At 52.5% G+C, this 26006-nt stretch overlaps 1 protein-coding gene across 4 annotated transcripts in view; it reads left to right on the top strand.

Annotated features, from left to right (window-relative positions):
* The window catches only part of Auts2 (activator of transcription and developmental regulator AUTS2), a 1136204-nt gene that overhangs the window by 1091258 nt on the left and 18940 nt on the right, over positions 1-26006 (top strand). The window contains exons 7-10 of one of the 4 annotated variants that reach the window (XM_027948695.2): positions 20266-20734; positions 21831-22081; positions 22708-22928; positions 24373-24417. In XM_027948695.2, coding sequence (XP_027804496.1) covers positions 20266-20734; positions 21831-22081; positions 22708-22928; positions 24373-24417 — 986 coding nt within the window. Of the gene's footprint in view, positions 1-20265; positions 20735-21827; positions 22082-22707; positions 22950-24372; positions 24418-26006 lie in introns of all 4 variants that reach the window. The other 3 variants (XM_071605467.1, XM_027948694.2, XM_071605466.1) reach the window with 3 other exon arrangements.

The following is a 26006-nucleotide window of genomic DNA, read 5'->3' as shown; positions in this document are numbered from 1 at the left end:
GTGCGTAATAATAAGATTTGCATTCAGCATAGCACTGTTGAAGGTTAAAGAAGAAGTTTTGGGTATTCTTTGGTAGTAGGGGAGATAATTATAAGCTTTCAAGCCAAGGTCAAGATAAATATAAATCTGGAGGAGGGGGAAAAAAGCCCAGCTTCTCATTAGTAGGACAGTGTCCTCATTTTAGAAAACCTTAATACCTGCTAGTGGACATCATTTCTGTCCACCCCACGCTCCTGGCCTGTGTCTCAGGGAGAGCAGCTTGGTCACAGGGTAGGTGGCCCCCGAGGGAAGCTGACAGGCTGCTCCCAGAATCCAGGTGCTGGGAGACATGTCTCTGCTTCGCCTGGTCTTTCTGGAATTGAGCTGCAAACAGTGAAGCTGACTGGGAACAGGAATCCCAGCAGGACACGATGCATCTCTGGTTGGTATGGGCTTTCGTCCTGTCAGTTGGGAAGGGACAGTGGTTGTCGCAGGGCCTGCCCACAGGAGGAGCTTGGGCCAAGCCTGAGCGCAGGAGGCCCTGGCCCCTGGCAGGGGTGCCCAGGGTTTTGATGGGTGCTCTGAAAGTGCCAGAGCCTTGGACTTCAGGGCCAGAGTGTCGACCTGTGGACCACACTGGTGCCCGGTGTTCTTATCCCCCATCAGGGGTGCACCTGCAGCCTAGGTTGTTTTCCTTGGTACTGACTCACATGTTGGCTTGCTGTGTTGCTCTCCTGAATCCTGCGTCTGAACAACAGAGCGCCTGGGTGACCTGGGGAGAATGTGCTGTCAGAATGCCCATCGAAGGGCAGAGAAGCCTGTCCTCCACTGTGCAGGGACTCATGGCCTGGGGCAAGGAGAACCTCAAACCCGAGACACGAGACTTGAGAAATAGAAGGTTCTAGAATTGGAGGCTTTAGGGGCTGGGGCTATCGCTCAGTGGCAGAGCACTTGCTTGATCCTCAGCACCACATAAAAATAAGCCAATAAAGGCACGATGTCCATTTATAACTACCAAAAAAACAAAAAAGAATTGGAGGCTTTGACTTCGTTTCCCTGAAGAGCAACTGACCTAAAGAGTCAAGTGCATGTCACCAGAGTAGGCCAGCAGCAAGCACCTGTGGACCACGGGAACAGCCACTAAAGGACACATGAGAGCGGGGGACACTCCTGGCACCAAGCAGAATCAGAACAGGTTCATGGGCAGGTGCAGTGACTGGCACACGCTGCCCAGTGTCCTGGGGTCTGGTGGTGACGCCCTGGCTTCATTTCTCCAGGACTTGGGACATGGTTGGGTCTTGTTTGAAGAAAGCTATAGGTAAAATACTCAGGTTTTAAATTATATTCCTTCCTGCTTTTAAGGACTTCAGGCCAGTGCCTTTTATGTTCAAATTAGTCGACTGTTGACTGTTAATCCACCCAAACTCGTTTTGAGAGGGAATTGTCCTGATCCAGGGGATTGTTAGTTGAAAGGCTCCTCCTGCTGGGGGGCTGCCCGCTGGGAGCACCCGGCCGCAGGGGAAAGAAGAAGTAGTGTGCTCGCTGCGCCCGCACCCGCTTGTTGGAGGAGTTTCCTCTTCACAAACTTGGAGGGAGGTGGTGTCCACAGAGGGCATCTCCACCGCAGAGGGACCCAGGGGAGACCTGGGTGCCTGTGCCTTCCCTCCCCAGGGTCTGGCTCCCACCCTGCCTGCAGGTGGCAGCCCAGCCCTCCTGTTCCTGGTGACCTCCAGAAGGCCAGGCCTCTCCAGGGTGCCTCGCATAGTAAAGGCGGCCAACCAAGATGGAACCTCAACCTCAGGCAGGATCCATTTCTGGAGCCGCTGTCTCTGCTACTTGTAGCACAGGTAGAAATACCTCAGCCTCCTGTGTTCGGTCCTCTCTTGTGTGTGATTTTCAGAGGAAGAAACTCATATGACCCTCTGAGCTGATTGTACACAAGTGTGTGTTTCCCCTTTTCCCAAAGCTGACCCGTGGTGACTGGTGGCATTTTTCTTGATGGCTGTGCCAGGTACTTGCTTTGTTGTCAGAGCCCACAGGACGGACGTCGAAGTGACTGGAGTCAGCGCAGGGAGGAGCCAGGAGGGGCAAGAGAGGCTGTTAGCAGGACCCCTGGGGCTTCCTGGTAACCTTGAGGACAGGAAGGTCATCACCCATTTGCTGAGGTTGTGAATAGCAGTAAAATATTATGGCCCAGACAGATTATGATGCTCAGCCAATTAGCAATAAAGAGAAACACTTTAATATACAAATTAATTAGGTTTTTAATTTTTGGCACTGGTAATTGACAGAGCCTTCTATCAGGCAGACACTGAGGAAGTCGGCAAGGCGGAAGCTGAGGCCAGGGGATCTGTGCGCTGTCCACAGACGGGCCTTGGCACCGGGATAGCTGTCCTGCATCCCGCAGGAATCCCGTTGGAGTCCCGCAGGAGTCCCAGGCGTATGGCACACACACAGGCCAGGAGCGGCGTGAGTACCACGCACTGCTTTCACTGCTGTTGCAGCGACTCTCAGGGTCCCTCCCCTGTCCGGCCAGGGGGAGCAGGTGCTGCTGAGCAGATGGCAAGGCCACCAGCTGCCCAGCGCTGCGTAGGCGGGCATGCTGGGCATCAGCCTGGAAGTGGACACAGGACCTATGCTGGCAAGTGTGTGTTGGGCCTTCAGAGCTGGTGGGCAACGAACAGTTGCTTCCTGAACTTGCTCTGAGGCATCAGTGGCTTGAGGAGAACTGGCCAAAGTCCCTCTGCAGCACCTGGGGTGAGCTACAGGGAGTGGCACGCTGCAGGCGGGCTTGGCACCTCAGCCCTGGAGCAAAGGAGCAGGTGTACTGTCAGCAGGGAGAGGTGGCCAGCAGGAGAGGTGGCCAGCAGGAGAGGTAGCCAGGTACTTTATACATTGTCGGGTTACACTTCTCAGTATTGGAAAAGGATGTTGAAATCTAATTGTGAGGTTTTCTAGTCGTGAACACAATAGAAAGACTTGGTTCGGGTAAAAAAAAGAAGCTAATGCCGTTTAAAATGTCTTATCCAGTTTTTTTAAGGCTCGTGGAATATGCAGCATATTCAGCTCCCCCTCCCCCCATGCTCACCTCTTGTGGAGGTCACTCTCCTGAGAAGATGGTAACCTAAGGAGAAGGAAGGTTTATTTGGCTCACAGTCAGAGTTTTCAGCCAGTGGCCAGTTGGCTCTGTTGCTTTTGGTCCAGTGGCATGCAGACCCCCTCCAGGCTATGCTCTGATGACCTAAACCCCCCACAAGCCCCTCTTAAAGATTCCCACCTCCCAGTAGTGCCAAGCTGAGGACCAAGCCTTTGGCACATGGGCTTGGGGGACCCCTCTCCAAGCCCTAGCAAACACTGGTGCTGCTAGAATACAGTGTCGTCCTCTCCACACGCCAGCCTTGGGGACCTCTGACCACACATCTCAGCCCAGGAGCAGCCCAGGTCTGCCTTTACCTGCTGGCTACCAAGTGGCTCTTCCTCTCAGAGCAGCTCCGGTCTTGAGAGCAGCAGACTCCTTTCAGAACTGCAGCCAGACTGCCTGGAATGGGAGGCCAGCAACCCCGCCCATGCCTCCGAGGGGTCTTGTGGGGTCCCGGGAGAGGGTACGGGCAGTCTTGGGCTGGTGGGCACTGTGCAGGAACACGATGGCTGACAGATGACCCGTGAGTCCTTTTGCACTCCCTCCAGGTTTCCCCTCGGCAAAGATTCTGTCTCACAAAAGGGGGAGGGGTCCAGTACCCAATGAGCAGTGGTCTGGTCACATACGGTCGATCATGAGTTTGGTTTTGGTCTCTGTGTTGTTTGGGTGCTGGTCCTAGGTCCCACAGCCCCTTGCATGCCTACCCCTGAGCTGCACCCCTGGCCCACGAAGCCAGTCCTTACCCGGGAAGAACCAGGGCCCCCAGGTGGAGCGATCTGAAGGCGAGCGGCACTCAGCCACTGTCGGAGGTGGGCACAGTCCTGCACCTGAGCGTCCGGGACACCCTCCAGGGAGCTCTCGTCTCTGGGCAGCTCTCACTGTTAGAAAAGTCTTCATGTTGGGCTAACATCGCTTCCCAGCTCGTGTCCCCTTTGGACTGCGTAATACAAGTCCTCTTATTCCCAGGGACAGGCCTTGCAGTGCTGGGGATGGTGGAGTTCCCTGCCCTTCCTGTGCCTTCCTTCAGCCACTGCCATGGGGCAGGCTTTGTCTCCTGGTGGTGCTGCGAGCTCCCAGGGTTTATGTACAGGCTTTTTAGGAGCAGGCGTGCAGAACCCCGTTGGCCCAGTGGAGGGCAATGCGGACCTGTCACCCCATTTCCTTGGTCGTGTGTTTTCATGAGGACACCCTACTAACATTTGTGCAGCCCTTGACTGGTTGGTGCTCACTGCAAAGTGGATCCAAATACTGCTCAGAGGGGGCCAGGAGGCCCAGGCCGCAGGCTTCCAGAGGCCTTGGATTCTGGGGATGCTGCGCAGGTGGCCCCGCACCCCCCGCCCCCAACCCATGAGCTTGCTGAGCTTGGGATTCACAGCTGCCGCTGAGGTTGGTCCTTCCTCCTCCCAGGCTGCAGAGGGGACTCTTGAGGGTCTAACTGCCTGCAGTGTGGCTGTTTGTCTCTCCACCATGGGCAGGAGACCCGCCAGGACTGTGGTCAGGCCCCTCGCTGTCCTCTCCGCTGTCCTCTCCGCAGCATTAGCTGTCCTAAGTCCTCAGTTTGCTCTGGAATGAAGGAGTCAAAAACACTTGCGCTCAGCGTCCTCATGTTCCTAACTACGTTGCTTAGCGGTTGAGGACGGTGCCCGGATGCCCCTTGCAGCCCACTGCAGATCAGGCAGTACTGACTTCTTAGACACTGTTGCAAGATGCGGTTACTGCATCACGGACTCACCTGGCTTCAGGGGCAGTTTGTTAAGGTCACTTTTGGTGGCACATCACGTGGGTGCTACAAGTCACGCTTCGTGCACACAGGGCACGGTGCACACAGGGTCACTGGGTCACTTGTGGGGGTCACTGTCATGAAGTGCAGGGTAGCACCTCACGGAGAGAGCAGCTGGGCTCTGCCCTCACCACCCAGCTGGGAATTAGCGAAAGGCTGTGGCACACATGGATTTGCCTGAGGGAGCCCAAGGCCTGTTCACACAGCACACAGGGGTAAGTGTCACCCGGGAACCGTCATCGGGGCGGCAGGGGCTCCCAAGGACTAGAGCTGAGTTGCCTGGGTTCAGGCACCTATATCAAGGGCACATTCGAGGCAGGTGTGGCCCTGCTGCTTGTTCCTGTTGTCACTTGGCCAGTGGAGTGCTCTGTGTTGCAGGGGCCCCCCAGGCCCTGGGGTCACGAGGATGCATACATCACGCTGCCCCATGCTCAGGGGGATGGGAAGGCATGTTCAGGGGTCAGAAGTGGCGCATGTGGTCATTTCTCAGGTCCTGACCGGCCAGGAGGATGGATGCTGAGGGTCTCTTGTTACATTGAGCAGATTCTCGCACTCTGCCAGGTGGAGCTGGAGCCGTGGCGTCTGAGGTGTCCGCTTGGGCTCAGGGTGCAGAGGAGGCTGGAATCCACCAGCGTCTGCTCTGGCATGAGGTCCATCTCCTGGTCTACCTGTGTGCGACTCAGTGGCCTCAGAAGAGAACAAACTGAGGTGCCAGTGGACTCACAGACCCTGGGACCTAGAGGGGCCCCGGGAATCAGGAGGCCAGCCTTCTTCCTGGTCTCCATGAAGAGACCCCTGGGAGGTGGCAGGGTGGCTTTGTCAAGTGGACAGGTGGCAGAGCCAGAACCAGAATCTAAATGCACATATCAGGTCACCTTGGAACCGTCAGAGGCTATGGGTGCCCGCCGTGTGCTCAGGGAGGGACCCACCTGCCGCCTCAGCTTTGCTGCCCTAACCGCTGCCCACGGTGGGTTTCTCGGTTCCGTGTTCTGCACAGACCCAGATGCTGCTGAGGGCTCTTCCTCAGACGGTGCTGCGAAGCCCTGGGTCCTTATCAGGGCCAGCAGCATGGTGTGTCCTGGTGCTCCAAGATGCCCTGGGCTCCTGCTGTGGGTGGCACTGTCTTCAGGAGGAGACCCCTTGCTCTGGGCAGGGTGAGCTCCTTCCCAGGTGGTGGGTCACATCTCCTTGCCTCTGTGGCCCCAGCCCCAGAGCTGAGTGGTAGGAAAGCGTGAACCTGACCTGCCCCTCCACGGGTTTTGCCTGGGAGGAACAGTCATGTCCAGTGGACAGAACTTGAAGCAAAAAGAGTTTGGATGGCACTTCAGAAGGCTGGGAGGGGTGGCGGAAAGCTGGGTGAACAGGCATCCCACACTTTTTTGTGAGGAAATAAACTAGTGCATTTTGAGCACCTGGAGCCCTCGAGAGTGCCCCTGGTTTCCGATTAGCAGGAAGGACGGCTGTGCTCACCACAGGCAGGGTGCTTTGCGATGTCAGTGTACGCTGTGGACACTGTGCGATGGCACTCCGCCTCACAGCCCCTCATCGCGAGGTGAGAACACCTAGTGTCCATGCAGCGCTCCTCAAGAGTACGCACACGGGAGAGTGCCCGTGCCCAACCCTCCGTCCAGCTGCCATCTAACTTAACCCCAACCGTTGCAAACTGGATTCACTTTGGGGGACTACTTGAGTCTACAGCCTGTCCCTGGGAGGCAGGTTTTATTTTCCCTCAGGGACATTTGAACCGAGCCTGTAGTCTAAGTGAGGTTGTTGGGAAGATAATCCAGATCTGAGTAATTGAGAGTCTGAAGACGTCAGCAGTGTCCCCATTTAGATGTGGTCCTTCTGAGATGTTGGGCACGTGGCGTCCTTTCCTGCTTAGTGGACCTCTGCTTAGTAAACCTCTAATACCACAAGGTTGTGGCCAGCATGTCCCTAGTTGGGGACATTGCCTCAGTACCCTGTTTTATCCTCTCTTTTCTGGGCCATCTCCTCCTGTCTTTAGGATCAGGATTTCAGAATGTCCTTCAGTTCTGCTTCCAGATCAAAGCCCTCCTTGGTGTCTTTCCTGGGAGGCAGTTCCAAGAGCAGGCGTGTGGACCAGTTGGTGGCCAGTTCAGATTTGCATGCCTGGGAGCAGCAGGCCGGCCCTTAGCTCCTGGGGGCTGGGAGGAGCTGCCATCCTTGGGACCCATGTGCCTGGCCCAGGAGCCTCACTGGGAGGAGTCCCCAGGGGTCTCCTGTGTGAGGGCCTATGGCGGCAGGACTGCCTCCACACGTCACAGTGCTGGCTTTCAGCGCCCTTCAGGTTAGTGTGACCTGATGGTTAGATTTCTAATTGGCGGTTCTTTCTACCCGCATTCTTAGAGAAGGCCTCTTGCCATAGATCCAGTCTCTGGTCCTACAGTGGGCCCTGAGTGTTCCCGTTGTACTTGGAGATTGTCCCTGTGTTGGGACAAGGCCCGCCTTTCCCTCCTCCATGCCTGGTGCTTGGCCTTGGCCTTCCCGGCATCCCCTCCAGCTCTCTGGAAATGCTGCTCCTTGGTGTCTCACTGTGGTAGAGTTTTGCTGTGTAGATGCAGCGGTTCTCTGAGGCTAATTTAAAACACACTTTTATTTTGGTTTCCCATAAGTGAGTTAACCGTGGATGGCACTTGCCTCTGTATCACGTTTCTGGATTTAAACCCAGTAGAATGCTCCATAAGGTTAGAAATAAAGCTCTTTGGACACCTGCATGTGACTGTTGCCTTTTTCCCCAGCACATTAAAGTGTGTTTGTCCTCACGAGTCTCAGACGTGGCCAGCTTGCAGACCTCGGCCTTCACCTAAAGAGATGCTGCCTACCTCTCATCATTAATAGAGCTCTCTTAACATCCTGTGCTTTTGATTGCCCTACTTTTTTTTTTTTGTAATACAAAAATAACCGTGCTATTAAATCCTTTATGATTCAAAGTAGAACATTAGTTTTATTATATATGGAAAATGGATCCTTAAACTTCATAATGGCATCCAATTATTTTGCATTTGCTTGTATTATATACTATTATTTTATTGCAGTATAATGTCCAATTATGGAAATGACTCCAAAGAGACATGATTTTTCTGGCTTAATGTGTAATTGTTTATTGAGTATTTTTCTCATTATGGTGATTTTTTTTCTTTCTTTTGAATTGCAGTTATAAAGAAACTTAAATTTTTGTAAATTGATTATTATATAGTTAAATCAACTATCAAGCGCTCACTCTACAGAAGGCACAGTGTTCAAAATTGAAATACACGCAAAGATTTAAAGAGATCCTTCCTCAAAAAAGTCATGTATTAAAATACAAATAGGAGTGAGTTTTTTTGTTATTTTTTATTATTTGCTTACTGTTTTACAATAAGATGATTTCACATGATAATTGACCACTTGGAGACATTGAGGTAAAGGGCCTGTGGGGAACACCAGTGTCTAGGGTGGAAGAGTTGTAGTGGGGGCACTGGTTAGCAGGGGCCGTGGTGGCCGGGCAGGACCTGGAAGGTTGGGGTTGGTCCGGGTGTCCCTAGGTCCGGGTAGGTGAGATGCCTCTGGGGAGTTTTAAACCGGGGCTGACAGCTCACCTGACTGACATTTAAAAGCTCACTGGAGCTGCTGGGGGACAGTAGATTCTGGAACCACTGTTTATTTGCTTTTAAAGGCTTCGCATAAGCAGTGATTTACACAGGAACCAGTGCAAGGTGATGAGGTGGATCCTGTGGGGACAGACGCCACAGCTGGACTGGGGAAGGTGGGCTTGATGTCAGTCCTGTTGAGCCTGAGGAGACAAGGAGATAAGGACTTATGATAAGTCCTGGGGTAATTGATCCCGATTATGAAGGTGAAATAAAAATTATAGCCAGTTCTCCAAAGGGTATATCAGTAATTTCACCAGGAGATAGCATAGCACAGTTACTAATAATACCCAGCCTACATGATAAATTTTCCAGTCGTACTGTAGAAAGAGGTTCCAAGGGATTAGGCTCCACAGGTGTATCTTCCTCCCTTCTGCTTGTCATGATCGTCCAGCTAAAATTTGGGGGCCAACAGAGGTGAGGCAAAGAACCTCACCCCCCCACTGGTACAAAGACCTCTCCACAGGTGTGGCTGTATACTGGACCGGTAGTCAGTGACGGGTAAGATCCAATTGCAATGGTACCAAAGGACCATATGTACTATTGGACAACCTAAGGCAGGCACGGTCCCTAAGCCACATGCTTGTTGTTTAAACAGAGAGGGGGAGATGTTGAGAGCCACAGCCGAAGGGGCCCCAGCAAACTTCCAGCTGCCAGCAAACTTCCAGCTGCTGGCTGATGATTGGCTCACAGCGGCCCCAGCAACATCTAGCTGATTGGCTCCTCTGCGGTGATGCTCATTGGGCTGTTTCCCTGCCCTTTCAGACCACGGAGCTGCTCATTGGGGGACTTTTTTGGCTCCGCCCACGTGACCCAGCCAATCGGCCTCAAGAGCAGGAGGATGGTGGGAGGTGGGGAGAAGCTTGTGTGGGAGAGAGAGGCTTGTGGAAAGCCGGTGGTGGCAGTTGAGGCTCTGAGGGTTTTTCCTGAGAGGCTGTTTTGTTTGGCGTGTGTGGTTCTAAAAATAAAGTTAGTTTCTTTTGACAAGTGGCTCCTGATTGTGCCCAGCCAGACTGCGGCAGAGAGCCATGCCAGGGGACCGGTCCTCAGGTAGTGAAGACCAGACCCACCATGTGGCCATCTGGCCTTTGTTTTTGGAAGCCTCTCTGAAAATCCAGTTTAGATATTTGCAGCTGAGCTGGGATGGTTGTGAGGTGCATCCACGGCATTTCCCTGCCAGGCGGCCACTGGGCAGAAGCAGCTTCTCTGGGTTTTCTGGCTCATACCAGCCCCATCCATGGGTGGGCAAAATGCCCCTGCATATCTCTAGACACTGACTTGTTGCCTTAAGGTGTCACAGCTGCTTGTCAGGTAGTAGCTTTAGTCGATTGCTCCTTGCACCCTAGAGACGTGGAGCGTTTGGAGTTTGTATTTGAATATTTTCCCTTTTTTGCAATAAATTGGGATAATGAGATCAAACAATGGCAAATGGAATGATGGCAGGAGATTTCACTTTTCTACAAAGGTAACAGGAGTTCCTTATCAAGAATCTATGTTAGGGTTGGCACTCTCCTTTCAGGGGACAGCACAGGGGCACCCACCATCGCCTCAAAGAGACCTCTCCCAGCTTCACCAGCGCCGTGGCTGGGCAGGAGGTGGGTCTGTTTCTACTGTTCCGCTGCAGTTCATTGTATTTCAGGTCATTTGGCACAGGGATTCCTAATTCATAACTAAGATGTAGCACTCATCACGTTTTTGCCAATCGAGATGTGGTGTCTGTCAGCCCGCAGGTGAGGTCCTGTACAAGACTGAGTCCCAGAAGGGAAAATGCGGCAGGCCTCCCATGGACACTGCCAACATCTCAGAGGCATCTGGCCCAGCCCCCTCCCACTCCCTGAATCCAAAACTCCAGGATCCATCAGTGACTCAGGATCCACCCATCAGAATCAGAATCAGTGGACCAGCTTTCTCCTCACTTCACTGAAGGGCAGCCTGAGGCCCTGTTGGGCAGCCCCATCATTTCAGGCCAGAATAGAAAGTTCTTCTACAGCGAACGACCTTTGGTCCTGGTTCTGTCCCTGCTGCGGGTCACAGGAAATCTACTTCCTTCTCTTTGTGAGACCACCAGGTCCCTAACAGCGGCTCAGGCTGCACCTGGGTCAAGACTCCTAGCTCCCTGTCCTCCATTGTGAGTGCTCCATCCGTGGAGCCCTGGTGGGGACAGCACCAGGAGCAAGAGCCCACTGTGCTGCCTTCCTCCAACATGTGCGGTGCCAGGGCAGCCCCTGTTCCTGAAGGACACCGGCCCCTGCCCTCGTGTACCTAAGGCACCCCTGGAGAACCCCCCTGGATCTGTGGTGGGACTGAGAGGCTCAGAGGTGGGGGCCTTGTGGATGGCGCTGTGCAGAGGGGCTCGCCAGGCTCCTGCCTGCCCAGGAGTGCTGTGGAGAGGCACTTTGCCAGCAAGAAGCTGCTGGAGAGTGGTGCATATTGCCTTGGTCCCAAGCTGCGGAGTGGCCTCCAGCTGCTCTGCAGGCCACACGGAGTAGTGAGGCTGCCCAGCACCATGGAACCATACAGGGCAGACAGTTGGGGCCATGAAGGTCAGAATTTGGTGAAACTGCCAAAGTCCTCTTTTTCCTTCTCCTTCTTTTCCTAAGAATCAAAGACTCCATGAAAGGAAAATCAACTCTTAGGGGTCCGATCTCGGCTTCGGTGGTACTCCCACGAGCTGGCCAGGCAGATTGCAGGAGTTGGCAGCAGCCAAGTCCCATGGCCGAGCAGGCTGTGTGAACAGGTTGGGGAGGGTTGTGTCATCTGTCCTCAGGAGCACAGACAGGCTTGTGTGCATGCTGGCAGGGCACACACAGCCAGGTAGGGCCCACTGCCCACAGTCAGTAGCTGAGAACAGTGCAGGGGCCACCCTGGGAAACACGGTTGCTTTTAGGGGGCTTGGTAAAGTTCTGACAGAGCCACTGCCTCCTGTGCACAATCCAGGTGGCCGCTGTGTGAACTTGTGGAACACAAACAACAAAGGAACTCGCGCTTCTTGTGGGGATGGGCCCTCTGTAGCTGAGATGAGCCCTGGGCACAGAGAGCCCTGGGCTTGAGTGGCCCCCTGTCCTGAATGCCTGGAGTACCTCCTTCCTCCCTCCAGAGCAGGAGGACCTTCACTCCTTCCTCGTGGAACAACTGGTACCTTCCTTTTAATACCCGGACCCTGCTGGGCGGGTGCTCTTGAGGGGAAAGAAGTAGGTGCACGGTACTGCTGACTGCAGGGCGGCTTTATTTTAGAGGAATAAAATGTGTGTGTGGTTGCAGGCTTGGGTAGTGAGGTAGTGAACTTCAGTGACCACTTAACCCCTGGCCCATCATAGTGCCGCCTGCAGAGGGGGCAGAAGGACAGCAGGGCCCAGCACCTGGGACCCACTCAAAGTTCAGAAATCCTTGCATTTCAGGGCCCTCCAGAAATTGATTGTCTCAAATGTGCCCAAAGCCAGCTGAGAGGGAGCCAGGCCTGGCAGTGCAGGAAGGCGGGTGAGACAGCGTGGGGAGAGGTCTTTGCTGTTGTTGGCTTCATGTTTGTCCTTGAGAAAATCAGCTTGATGAGGCTCAGGTTTGGAAACAGGGGTGACGTGGAGCCAGTCCTTTACCAGGCTGCTCTGTCACTACGCCATACTCTCAGCCCTGTGGATCGCAGACACAGCCATACAGAGGGTCGTGTGACGTTCATTGCATCAGCAGATGAGGTGATGTGGGCACATTACACCAAGGGGCCTCGCTGCCCCTCTGGCCTGATGTAGAAGTTGAGGGCACAGCTGGACAATGGGGAAGGCATCAGATCTAAACCCCTCTCCGTGAGCCTGGCAGCTGCTGGAGGGAGGCTGGGAAGGGAGACGGTCAGGTGCCAGGATGGCTGTCTGTCTTGAGCAGACATCTCACTGTCATCTGCTTCAGTGCCTTAGTCCCACCTCTTGGAAAGTTCCCAGCCTAAGCACGGGGCTCCTCTCACTGCTGTCTCTAGTAAGGAAGGCGTGGCCAGGAGGGTGCACCTGCAGCCTAGACACACACCTGAGGTAGCAGTCCTTCTGGTGCCTGTGCCTGCTGGGGGCCTGCAGCTGGGCAGAGCAGCACCCCATAGCTGTGGAGCCCACATTGGTGTTTAGGCTGGCTGTGCCACTGAGACATGGAGGGGTGGGCTGGGGGGGTGACCTGCCCGGAGGAGCCAACTGGGTGTCCCCTGAGCCGTGTTCCCGGTGCCCTCAGTGGCTGCAGGTTCATCCTCCAAACCTGACCTCTCGCTGGAGGTCTTTCCACACCCATCACAAGATCAGCTGATGCTGGCTGGGGCTGGTCCTGGGTTGTGCAGACGGGAGTGCCCTGCACTAACCAGATAGTAAAATAAGGATGGCAGCATCAGCTTTGTTCATCTGACTACTCCCGAGCCACACAAGTACACATGGCTCTCCATCCCTGCTGTTTCAGGGCCCTCTCCTGGGTCTCCGTGCCCTCTGTCCCCAGAGATCGAGGTCAGGGCCCTCTCCTGGGTCTCTGTGCCCTCTGGGAGGAAGTGACTTAATACTGGTTAGTCTCTTCCTGTGGAATGACAAGCAGGAGGATTGGGTGTGACCTTGACACGACAGACTCTGACTTGCTCATGGAGGCTCCCTTCCTACCCCACAGCAGACCCCTGCCTGCATCCTGCATCCTGAGTTGGGTCCTTTCCTTGCCCCCCCCCACCCCACACACACACTGAAGACCAACTTCAGGAGAAACAAAATGCTTACCAGCTGGGTTCCCCCCCCAGGGATTCTGCCCTCTGTGCGCCGAGGATGTCGGTGGCCTCCAGCCTCCCGTCAGGACTGTGATGGATGGGCCTGGGCATGCGCGAGGGCTGGCGCTGTTGGCTGTGGGTTTAGGAGGAACACACTTGAAACAAGTTGGAGCACGTTGGCTGCAGCGGATGGCTTTTCCTGTAATCCCGCCAGATACCCCCGCCCTGGGTCAATCTGATGAGGGTGATGAGGACGCCTGGAGCCTCCCAGGTGACAGAGGCCTCTGACCTGCAGGGTTTCCCAGTCCTCCCAACGGGCTGCTGGTGTTTTGCCAGATACACTGGCTATTTTCCCCCTTTTAGGATTTTGCTTTTAATAGGAACCCTGGAGGCCCTCAGAGGTTTGTGATGCCGACTTGAGGCCTGGCTCAGCCTCCCGGATGGTAATTAATGTTTACACAACACGACAAGCACGAAATGCAATCTCTTTGAGCCCTGCCAAGCACCCATCATTCCCCTGATCTCCCACTCCTGCAGTGTTTGGAAATTAATTTGCCTTGAACAAACAGTGGGTTTTCCTCAATTTATTTGTACAGTTTCAGTGGCCGAGAAGCAGAGCTGCAAGACCAAGTGTCATCCTGCCATTCGTTCGAGTAATTGAATCTGCTAATGGAACAAACTGGTCTCTGTTTAATGATTTGAAGAAAAGAGGGAGAGGAGGAGGAAAATAAAGAGACACGTATGTTCCAGAAGGTGGACACTCTCCCTGAAACACGAGTGCATTGTGGAGTTCTGGAGATAGCAGAACTCTGAACGTCGGGAGGGATTCTAGCATTGCGAACATCAGCACAGCTTGGGTTAATAGGTGTACAAAACAGGCAGCATTTGCTTAAGAAGAGGTTACCTCTGAGGTGACAGAATAGACTAGCAATAGGATTTAAACCGTGAGCCTTACTGGTAACTTGAAAGAACTGAATGTTGATTCACAGAAATTTGATGCTTCTGCATGGGCCTGGGGTTCTCAGTGAGGAACATTCGTTCTTTAACAATGTTCCCAGTCCGGAGGGGCTGGGGCTGGGGCTCAGTGGTAGAGCGCTTGCCTAGCACATATGAGGCCCTGGGTTTGATCCTCGATACCTCATAAAAATAAAATAAGGGTTATTGTGTCCACCTACGATTAAAACATATTTTTTTTAAAGATTTAAGTTGAAGTCTGGATAACTTATTTGGCCACAATCTTCAGTCCTGTGTGGTGAGGTCTTGGAGGCTCTGTCATTTAGACAGATAAGTAGAGAAGTTAATTAGAAGATGGAGTAATGTCAAATAGCATGTGTCCATTTCTTGGATATATGGAGCAGACATTCAGATAGGTAGAGATTGGGTGAGTGGATGGATGGTTGGATAGATGGGGGAGTGGATGAGTGTGGTTGGGTGGGTAGTTGGGTGAGTGGACGATGGATGGGTAGATGGATGGATAGGGAGATGGAAGGGTGGGTGAGTGGATGGATGGGTGGATGGATTGATGGATGGATGGGTAGAGGGATGGATGGATGGGTGGATGGGTGAGTGGATGGACAGGTGGGTGGATACTTTGCCTGATAGCTACTGGTTTTCTTAATATCTTTGAGGCTTAGTCAGGTTTACTACAATAATGACCTGGCAGGGACGTAGCCCTCTTAGGACTTCACAGCCAAGTGTAAAGACAGGTAGGGGACACAGGTGTAGAGGCTATGCCTTGAGAGGCCTCTCACGCTGCTGCTGCCTTCCGTTTCCTTCCTGTTCCAGTATACCTGCTGATTAGCACCAGTGAGAAATGGTGAGGACAAGAGGGGAGCACGGTGCCATGTTCTGTCTTCATTTCTGAGAGGAAAATATTTATTTGGTCTCTTGACGTGGTTTTATTGCTTTGCTTTTTTGTTTTAATCCATGCAATAGTGGAGACAATTCTCTTGATAATGGTGGTGTATTATCCATGAACTCTTCCATGGGTATCTTTTTTTCTTTCATAGTAATAATATATGTTCATTACAGAAAATTTAGGGAGTTAAGAAAAGTACAGGTCCATGAGGTACAGGTGGTGGTCTTTTCCTGGATATGGGATTTGGTTAACATTTCGGGTGTGTTTTTCCACTTCTCATGTTCGCGTGTGCACTTATAGAGATGGCTTTCAGTTCTGAGACCATACCCAGAACAAGAACAGTGTGTTATATTTTTATTGGCAGTCACTTTTGTCCAAGGTACCCCATGTCGTTCGTACCTCCTGGCAGTGGTTGGGGACACTGCGCCTCCACTATGTGCTGGACTGCAGTAGCGCTTCACCTGCCAGAATCCACGTCCATTGCCTTGCGAGGCAGTGACTGTGCTTGTGCGTGGAGAAGTGTGTGGCTCATCATGGACGAACACACCACCAGGCCTCCCAGACCCAGATCCTGTGGTGCACAGTGCCTGTGGTTAGCATTTGGTCACACATGCTCGTGTCTCACTGGCTGGGATGACACACAGTTGGATACACCCATCTGTACACATAATTCAAAATGTAAGTAAGTCCCTAATGAAATATAAAGGAGAAGTAAATGAAAGTCATTCATAACAACATAAATGCTTGCTCATGGTGGAGAAGGACATGTAAACGTGGCCGCTACAACCATGGCCACCTGGTGGTGGTAGTTAGTCCCCAGAAGCAGCCTTGTGTTGATGTCATGGTTTTTCCTAAGAGTGAAAAACTTCTGGTGAAGTCCCAGATGTGGCAAAGTATAGTAGTTGCATTCCTGGAAATTTCAATAAGTGTTGAAACCCTGCAAAAAAATTACTTTGTGTTGATTTTTCATTTAACTGATAGGAATGATTTGTTCATAGGTCAGTGTTGATTATTTAGTACTTAGTTTATTTTTATGGTTGGGTTTATTGTATTCAGTTTTAGTGATTTGTTTTTTCACAAAATTCATTTTATTTTCAAATTCATTAAAATTTTTCTCTGGGCACAGTGGCACATGCCTTTAGTAATCCCAGCAGCTCGGGAGGTTTAGGCAGGAGGATCATAAGTTTAAAGTCAGCCTCAGAAAATCGAGGCACTAAGCAACTCCGTGAGACCCCGTCTCTAAATAAAATATGAAAAAAGGCTGGGGATGTGGCTCAGTGGTTGAGTGCCCCTAAATTCAGTCCCTGATACCCTACCCCCCCCCCCACCAATTTTTTTTGCTTATTTAAGTTATTTTTTTATACAATAAAGCAAAATGTCCCCCCACTATCCAGTTCCTAGCTATAATAATACAATTATATATAAATACACACACATTAATTTTTCCAGTTTCTACAAAGGCAGCATGTGCTATACGTGGTACACGAAGCATTTTTTGTTTAAAGCTGCAAATTTTTCCATGGTATGAATCTACCAATGATCTCATTTGGGGCATTTCCAAACTTGCACCTTAAACCATGGTGTTGTTTCATTGTATCTGAATTTCATTGTACCTAAATCCTTGTACACCCACCAAGTCAAGGGAGCCCTATTTGTTCTTTTACTAAATGTTTCCAAATTGCCTTCCAGAGATTATGGGGTTTGCATTGTACTGAGGAGGTACAAAATAAGGTCCATTTCCTGGCATGGTGATACACCTCTATCTTCCCAGTACTTACAAGCCTGAGGCAGGAGGATTGCAAATTCAAGGCCAGCCTGGGCAATTTAACAAGACCTATCTCAAAATTTCGACATGGGGTGGGGGCTGCAGCTCAGTGGGAGAGTGCTTGCCTAGCATGCCCAAGGCCCTGGGTTCAATCCTCAGTACTGTGCGCGGGGGGGTGGGGGGGTGGTGGTCAGGGTCCAATTTCTCAGGGCACTTGTATCAAATCTGTATCAAAATCAAACACTTTTTTTTTCTAATCCTCCATTAGGTTTTTAAAAAATTTATTGAGTCAAGTTCATCAATCTATATTTTACATGCAGTAAATGCCCTTTTTACCATACACAATGGAGTATAACTTTTATTTGCATCTTTTATTATAAGCCACGATGTGTTATTCTTATAATTGCAAGAAGCGAGATTGCTTAACCCCAACCCCAAAATGTAATGAATACAACATTTAAATAACACTCGTCAATTTGAATATTTCTTCAACCCCAGCAAATCTCATCATTTGGCAAATTCAAAGCACATAGTGCAATATAAAATGATTTTAAAATGTGTTCCTGCCAATTTTAGAGAAGCATAGTAAGACAAATTGTCAAGATGGAAAAACCTTAAAGGGTAAGATCCATTTATTGAATAATTGAAAGGAAGAGGAAATGCATTACTGATTAGCCACAAAGATGCATGGTGCCTAATCTGTGCCTAAAGAGGCCTGTGTAAATGAGGATGCATAGAACTGTTTCAGTTACCAGCGTTCTTTCCAGCTCTCTACCTGTGGCTGCCCTGCCTACAGGTCACAGTACCAGAGCATTGGTGGGTTGATGGTGGCTTTCAGGTGTAGCTAAAGTATGGTGTTGCCATAATTCCCTGTAGCTTTCCTCGCCCTTTGCAGTGACTGGTTTACTTAAATATTTTAACTGAGTCAGGGGTTTGCCGTTATCTGCTTTGTTTGGGGGCTTTTGCTTTCCAAGGACCACACAGTGTAGACTGGAGAACAGGCATTTGGTGGACAGAGTTAAGATCAGAACCCAAAACTTCTAATCTATCAAACAGCAAGGTGACCTCCAGCCAGCAAGTTCTCACTTCTCTGGGCTCATTCCATTTGGCAACAGAGGGTTGGATTCCCAGTGTGGTCCAAGGCTCAGCAGCATCACCTGTGAGATGGCAGGCAGGAATTGGAGCCCCACCCAGAGCTGCTGGGCTGGAGTCTGCACCTTCATGAGACCCTCCCCGGGTGATTGGCACACCTGCTCAAGTGGGGGCCAAGCCGGGACGGCCTCCTGGCTGGTCTCCTTTTAAAGTTTCGTGCTCCTGGGTTCCTTTAGTGCTTCCCCAGAGCTGGCTGGGACAGACTGGTGTGGTTCCTTGGAGAGGCTCAGGCTTCCTATTTCCCTCCTTGCTCGTCCAGGGCGGCAGCGACTGCCATGCTCTTGGTACCAGGGGTGTTCAGGCTGGGATTAGACATGGGGCAACAGGAGAGGAGGCCACGCCTGCAGGACACGTGCCTTCTGCAGACTTGGCGACATTGAGCTTGGTGGCTGTCCCTAGTATTTTCCTTACCCGCATAAGTGTATTTAAAGGGTGTCTTTTGGAAAGGAAGTCTTGTTGATGTGAGCAGATTTATTTCAACATTAATTTTTAGAGGAATTTGGATATAAACTTACCAAAATAGAGAATATTGATTGATTCTTCACCATCCTAGTCCAGGGAGAAGGGAGTAGTGCAGAAGCATGCAGATGGGTTGTTTCCTGCCAGTGCCGGGGCCTGTGCCCATCAACTGGCGTGGGTGAGGGAAGAGCCCCGGCACATGCCCAGCCCCTCTCAGTTGGCATGTACTCTCTGGATTTCCACGCTCCTGGAGCTTTCTCTCCTCAACCAGACTAATACCCCTGTTTTTGTGGAAGAAAAATTCAGGAAATTTGTGAGAGATGACAGAAAAGCACGGAGAGGGCAGGCCAGACCCTGGCTCCCACTTCTAAGATAAAGGCCCTGCAGGATCCCCTGCAGCCACTTCTCCCCGGCCTCACCAGGGAGCTTGGTCCAGTTCTGGGGACCCACAACGTTTTGGCTTTATTGTAAGCAGAAATCTTCTACAAAGGTTCTCAAAACAGCTGGGCAGAAATAAAGTGCCCAGAGGTCACCAGTGCAGTCATTTGTCCCCAGGCCTCACGAGATGCCCTGTCCCCTCGTACCTAGGCAGCATGTTGGCTTGAAGCTGGCCACGTCCACCACAGCCCCGGAGGTGCCTCGCTTATGAACCAGGGCTTGTTTCTGCTTTAGTGCATGATTCAGGTTTGAACTGCTTACCAAACGAACACCGAAGATGATGGCTTGCTCTGATGCAAACTGTGTGTACACACGAGTGTGTAAGCAGGAACTGAGAGACCACGTGAGTGGCACATGCTTTTCATGGTGGCGAGAGATGTGGAAGAGGAGGTTTGCAAAGGTGCCCTCATTTCAGAAAGTATTGCAAGCTGTGCTCTTCCTGTTTCTGAACTGTAGTAAAGAAAGAGTGCATCTTTTTTAGCACAAAAATGGAGTCGAGGTGATCTCCCCCTGCCAGATGCCTACAAAGAACTTACTCCAAATTGGGCTGTGCCTTGATATGTAATTATTGGTCTTTCATTATTCTGTTTTGAGAATTTTATGGAATTCGGCTTCTGGGATAATCAACAATGCCATCATAGTAGTTATGGCACTTAGGTCCTTTGACCTTAGGAGGGAAACTTATTTTTTAAGTTTATACGGGAGCATCTATTTTCTATTCTTTCCCCACAATTGAAGAATTCTACTTAAATTTTACATCCAGTTAAGTCTCAGCATCCCGTGGTGCAGGGGCATTTCTGAAGGCCTGGTGAGTGTAGCTGTGGCACGCTTGATTTAAATTTGCGTTTGCACGTTTGATCTTAGATGTCCCTGGGCTGGCTGGGGCACATCAGGAGGCCTGACTTTTGCCTGGAAGTTTGGCACTTGCTGAACAAGAACTTGTTGCTCTAAGAATGTCAAGTGCGCCTCCTCAGTCACAATGCAAAGGGGGAGGGGGAAAGGCCAAGAAGAAACATCTGTTTGTTGTTAAGTAACATTTGCTTCATTCGCAATTAAAAACACTTCTCATTCAGGAACTGTATTTGTTTTTAAAGGGAAAAATCAACTTGTGGGCTATAATTTCTTAAGTGTGCTTCAGAAAGGCTTTGCAAAGACTGGGGACAGGGAGCCCTGGTTTGCAGACCACCAGCTGTGGGATCCCCAGCCAGCGCACCCTTCTCTTCAGGAGGGGTGGTGGGTGGCTGCTGGCTGTGCCTGCAGGCTGGAGCTCGCTCCCCTGGTGCCACGCTCCTGTGTCATTCTGTGACTTCTCTTTGCTCTCCCCCATACAGATTCGGAGTTAGGTGTTGGCGCACTGCCCGAACATGACAGCCAGGATGCAGGGCCGATTGTCCCCAAGATATCAGGTCTAGAGAGAAGCCAGGAGAAAAGCCAAGACTGTTGCAAAGAGCCCGCCTTTGAGCCTGTGGTGCTTAAGGACCCCTGCCCTCAGGTCCCGCAGCCGCTGCCCCAGCCCCAGGCGGAGCCCCAGCTCCGAGCCCCTTCTCCGGACCCTGACTTGGTGCCACGCACAGAGGCCCCACCAACGGCCCCTCCTCCAAGTACGCAGCCCCCGCAGGGCCCCCCGGAGGCCCCACTGCAGCCCGCCCCACAGCCTCAGGTGCAGCGGCCACCCAGGCCACCGTCCCCCACCCAGCTGCTCCACCAGCACCTTCCTGCTGTGCAGGCCCACCCCTCGTCCCAGGGCCTGCCCCAGCCCCTGTCAGCCTACAGCAGCAGCCTGAGCCTCAACAGTTTAAGGTGAGCCAACCTGCTCTCTGCCCGCCGGCCACCTTTGCCGGATGGTCAGAGAGTCTGGGTGAGGGCTTCCTAGGAGATGGGTGGCCTGGTTGAGAACTGTCCTTGTTTTCTCTGGGAGGCGAGGAGATAGGGACAGGGGCTGTTGGGTGAAAGCCGGTTGGGTTGGCCGTTGACACTATACAGGAGTGAACTATCCAGGATCTCCTAGAGGACAGAGGCAGGAAGGAGAGGTGCTTACCCAACAGGTGGCCAGGCCCATGCCATGCGCCTGTAGTCCCAGCTCCTGAGGCTGGAGGGTGGCTTGAGCCCAGGAGCTGGAGACCAGCCTAGGGCACATAGAAAGACCCCATCTCAAAAGATGAAAGAAGAAGAAGCGGTTGAAGGTGTGTGGCAGGGAGTGGAGGCCAAGGTGCCTCCGAGGGCCCTGAAGGTGGAGACTCAGAGGAGAGAAGGGGTGTCACGGGAGGGTTGTCTCCTCAGGCCCAGGAGTCTGAGACCAGTGCTGGTTTGAGCATTTTTTCAGTGGGATTTGCTTCCTCATTTGTGAGTCAGAGAAGAAACCAGTGGGGAGAGCCAGGTCCTCCTGGTTGGTCTGCGAGGGGCCGTCCAGGGTGACCCTGAGCCCTGTGGGCTCCTGAGACTTGTGCTTGTTATTGTTTTCCTTTTAGAAGCCTGGTGGGGTCAGGGACAGGTGAAGAACAGACCTAAGCAGGCAGGTTCCTCCCAGGGCTGGGCCAGCTCCTAACCCGGGGCCACTCCTGTGGCACAAGACCTGGCCCACCTCTTCCTGTGGTCCTGGGGTTACAGTAGCAGACATGGGCGACCCAGGTGGTGGTTCTGTTCCATTTTGTTCCTTGGCTGCTTTGCAGGAAGTATGGCGAGGAGGGTGGGGGCGGCAGGGGACAGAGCAGGGCAGGCTGGGCCACAGGAGTGAGGGGGGCTGTCTCAGCAGAGAACTGCCTGGACATCCCTGTGCGCGACGCTGGGCAGTGGTCTCTGCCAGGCTGTGTGGTGGGGAGAGAGAGGCCCAGGGGAGGGAGGGCAGTGGGGACGCAGATGCTCACCTGCGCCTGTTTCTCCCTTTGCTCCACAGCAGCAGCAGGAGCAGCACTCCGGCCAAGACTCAGCCCGCCGCCCCGCACCTCTCCCACCACCCCTCGGCCTCCCCGTTCCCCCTCTCCCTGCCCAGCCACAGCCCCCTGCACAGCTTCACCCCTGCCCTCCAGGCCCCCGCTCACGCGCATCACCCCAATATGTTTGCCCCGCCCACTGCTTTGCCTCCGCCACCACCGCTGACGTCAGGGAGTCTGCAGGTCCCCGGACACCCTGCCGGGAGCACTTACTCAGGTAGGATGGCCCGGGTGGGCGCCGGAACCTCACTGCTGTCCCTGCCGTCCCTCATCGCCAGGCCGGGCGCACTTAAACAACCATGCCCTGGGAGGGGGGTGTGGGAAAGGAGGCCTGAGGGGTGAGGCCCGGCAGGCACCCCGGCTCAGCAGAGCGGCCACAGCCTGCCAGGCCCGTGCCTGCTTCTCTCCAGCATCTCAGGCCGCATCCTGGGGCGTGGGCCTGGCCTGAGGGCGTCCACCTTCCTGTGAAGAAGAGGTGCACTTTTATGATGATGCATCCCAGAATTTAGGGATGACCTGGTGGGAGATGGGGTCCTTCTCCCCTCACCTGTGTCGCGGGCCAGGGTCCCAGTGCTGCTCCTCGTCGCTGTGTGTCTGCCCTGAGGCCAGCTGGGGAGCCTGCTGCGTTCATGGCTGGCAGGCGTCCCCCCTGTTACCCCCACCTCCAAATGACCCGAGAAGGCCAGAGGGCCATCCCAGTCGTGTGGATGGGGAACTGACCTGCTGGGCTATGCAGCTGGTCCCCAGGCCCCCATCCTCAGCCCTGCACCCTCCATGCTAAAGCACCCAGATGTCGCGTTCGGAAGGAAAAGGTGCCGACATCTCCCTCTTCTTTTTTTCCAGAGCAAGACATCTTGCGGCAGGAACTGAACACGCGTTTTCTGGCCTCTCAGAGCGCGGACCGCGGGGCCTCCCTGGGCCCCCCGCCCTACCTGCGGACCGAGTTCCACCAGCACCAGCACCAGCACCAGCACACGCACCAGCACACGCACCAGCACACCTTCACACCCTTCCCCCACGCCATCCCGCCCACCGCCATCATGCCGACGCCAGCACCTCCCATGGTGCGTACCCCAGGCAGAAATGTGAGGATAAGTAGAGCCCACTCTCTTCTGTGTGCAGGAGGGTGGGGCTGGCGTGGGCGTGGGCCCTGAGGCCAGGCGGCCTTCGAGGGGCAGTGTCCTGCGCCTTACCCAGGTGCCCGCTGCACGCATTTGCCAGTGCTGGGTCCACCTGCTAGTGGCCTTCCTTCTCTGGGCACCTGGCATCGTGGCCTGACAGCAGTGTGAACCAGGTGCTCACAGCACCAGGAGGGAGGGGCAAGTGGAGGAACAGCCACTGGGGCCAGCTGCCTGCCCTGTGGGGTGACATTCAGAGGCTGAACCCTGAGCCTGGAGGTGTCTGGGCATTGCCATGTACCCAGGGAACTGGGAACTGAAACGGATGGTCTCAGACAGGCTTCTTTAAATCTTTAAATGCCCTAACAGAGTTCTACCTCAGTTGTCACTTATGTCCAGTGTTTAGAGAAGGGCCTGGTTGAAACCCTGAAGAGGAGAGTCCATCAGGCCGCATGAGAGCAGATGGGAATTCACAGAGGGTCCTCTCATCCACCTCTGCCCCTTCTCACCCATTGGCTCAACTTACTTTTCTTAACATACATTTTTAAAGTTTGTTCTACAAGTTTTATTTAGGGGAATATTAAAGATGAGGCCTTTTCACCCCCTCCCCCCACACACACAAAAAAAAAAAGTCCTATAGCAAGTTCTGTGTCTTTTTTTCCTGGAAGAACTGTATTTCTCAACAGTTATTTATTTGTTTAAATTCCTTTTTAGTTGTAGCTGGACACAATACCTTTAATTTATTTATTTGTTTTCTATGTGGTGCTGAGGATCAAGCCCAGTGCCTCATATGTGCTAGGCGAGCCCACCACTGAGCCCCGGCCAACAGTCATGTGTTTAAGGGCCTAATGGTTTAAGAAAATATCATGCTGGCCTGTGTGAGCTGGTCCACCAGTGAGTCAATCTGAGGTCTTAACATCCTGGAGGAAGACAGGCATGAGGGCGGGGGTGATGAGTCCTCCTGATGGGTTCAGAAGACCCAGCCCAAGTGCTTTGTGTGGGTGGCATGGACTTCAGAGAACGGCAGATCTGCAGTTCTTCTGGCAAGGAGAAGACCAAGTGGAGGGATCCTGGGAGGACAGGCCCCGTGCTCGGCTCTCTGGATGGATCTGGAGGTGCCTGTCCTCTCCAGTTTGGGTGTTCACTGTGTCAGCCTCTGAGCACAGAGTAGAAAGAGAGGAACCACCAGGCGTCCAGGACCCGAGACACAGCGCGGCGTGGGCAGACTGGACTCGGGGTTGCCAGAGGCTCAGGAGCTCAGGTGGCTCCTATCCAGTGAGGTTGCAGGGTCTAGTGATGTCTCAGTGACACAGAAGCTGTAGGCTGCCTCCACTGAACAGTGAACCAAAGGCAGATGAAGTAACTAGTTTTTGCTTTGATCCCTTTACAGTTTGACAAATACCCTACAAAAGTTGACCCCTTCTACCGGCACAGTGTGAGTTGCATTCCCTGCTACACGTTGAATGTGCCTGCTTTCCGTGCGTGCGCTCTCCCCCAGTCAGTACACGGCCAGTGGCCTTCCCGTCACCGCGCCAGCGTGCCCGCTGCTGCTCGTCCCTGTGGATGCTTGCTTTTGTGGCGTCTTGCTTTTGGTAAAGATGCAGTATCATCTTCAGAGTCAAAAGATCATAAGCACAGCCAGGACGGCCCCCTGGGAGCCAGAACCTGCCCTGCCTGGGGGTGTAAGCTTTGCAGCCCTTGCTGCAGCAGAGCCTGAGGCCACAGGACCTCAGCCACAGGCGGAAAGCCAGCCACAGAGGGACCTCAGCTGGACTGTTCCCTCTGAACAAAGTCCCTCATTCTTTTGACTCATAACTCTTCAAAAAGTAGATTTTTATTTACTTGAGACTAAATACAGAACCCTCTTCCACATGGCTGATACTGTTCTCCTGAGTGTATTTTCATTTCACAATTAAAATATTGTTTAATTAAAGAAAGCCTTAACATTAAAACGAATGCACCTTTTCTCCTTAAGCTCAATTCTTCATTGCTTAAAAGATGCAGTTTTATGCAATCTTAAGTATACATTCCAGAACTTAAATTGGTACCAACCCATTATATGTTCATTGATGTAGAAGACAAGAGCTTCTCTATAGAAAGACCTTGAATACTTGATTGTGATATTTTGATTATGGGATGAATACTGCATTATTTTTATCTGAAAATTTGCAAGTTTATTTGCTCAATGGTTTTTTTTTTTCTTTTCTTTTTAATTTGTAAGTGAATCCAGAAAAAAGGAAAAGTCATAATTGCTTGTAGCCATGTTGATTCATCATTTACAGCTATTCCCATTTTGATTCTTAGATTGTGTTCTCGTTTTGGTGGAAATGTTGCTCAGCAGATCAGCAAAGACTGAATTCATTCATACTTTAAATAGATAATTAGATACTTTATTAGTCAAGAGCATAGCTGAGAAATCAAGACTAGGAAATATTAGAAATCAATTAAGAATCACTTACTCTGGAGCCACTCAGAAGTGATGTGAGGCCTCTTCAGTAAGGAAAGGTGCATATGAGGGCCTTGCACCCACCACGTGGGCCACCTGTATTGCTCAGCACTGATGCAGAAAGGTTTTCAGATAGACATTCAGGACCCAGTAGGCCTGGGTCCCTCTTGGGACCTGCCCATGAGTGGTGCCACTTTGCCTTGCTCTGTGTCTTGCTGATTTAACGAGGGACCAGCTCACAGAATGGTTTCTGTGGAGCTCAGTGTGCCCAGGAGGCGGCTCAGGTTGGCAGCCTGAAGCCACGCTCCATGGGCACACTCCACGGAGACGCCTAGGCTGGGGCTGGCGAGGCAGCCTAGGGGTCTGGACTTTGGAAAGTGTCCACGACCTCTGGTTCTCCAGCGGGGACAGTCTTCAGCTATATTTATTTTCTAGTGGTCAGCAGTGGGACAGAGCAAAGGTAGTGGGAAGAGCATTGGGTTTCACTATGAACGTGAAGGGAACTGCCCACCTGGACGAACTTCTGGTGGAGGGTGTTGGTCACTCCACTTCCTTCCTACAGGGCCCTGGGGGGTCCT

This window comes from Marmota flaviventris, chromosome 19 (assembly GCF_047511675.1).
Source record: "Marmota flaviventris isolate mMarFla1 chromosome 19, mMarFla1.hap1, whole genome shotgun sequence".
Classification (NCBI taxonomy): domain Eukaryota; kingdom Metazoa; phylum Chordata; class Mammalia; order Rodentia; family Sciuridae; genus Marmota; species Marmota flaviventris.
Note: the sequence above shows the minus strand (reverse complement) of the source record. Positions and strands in the feature narration are given on the sequence as shown.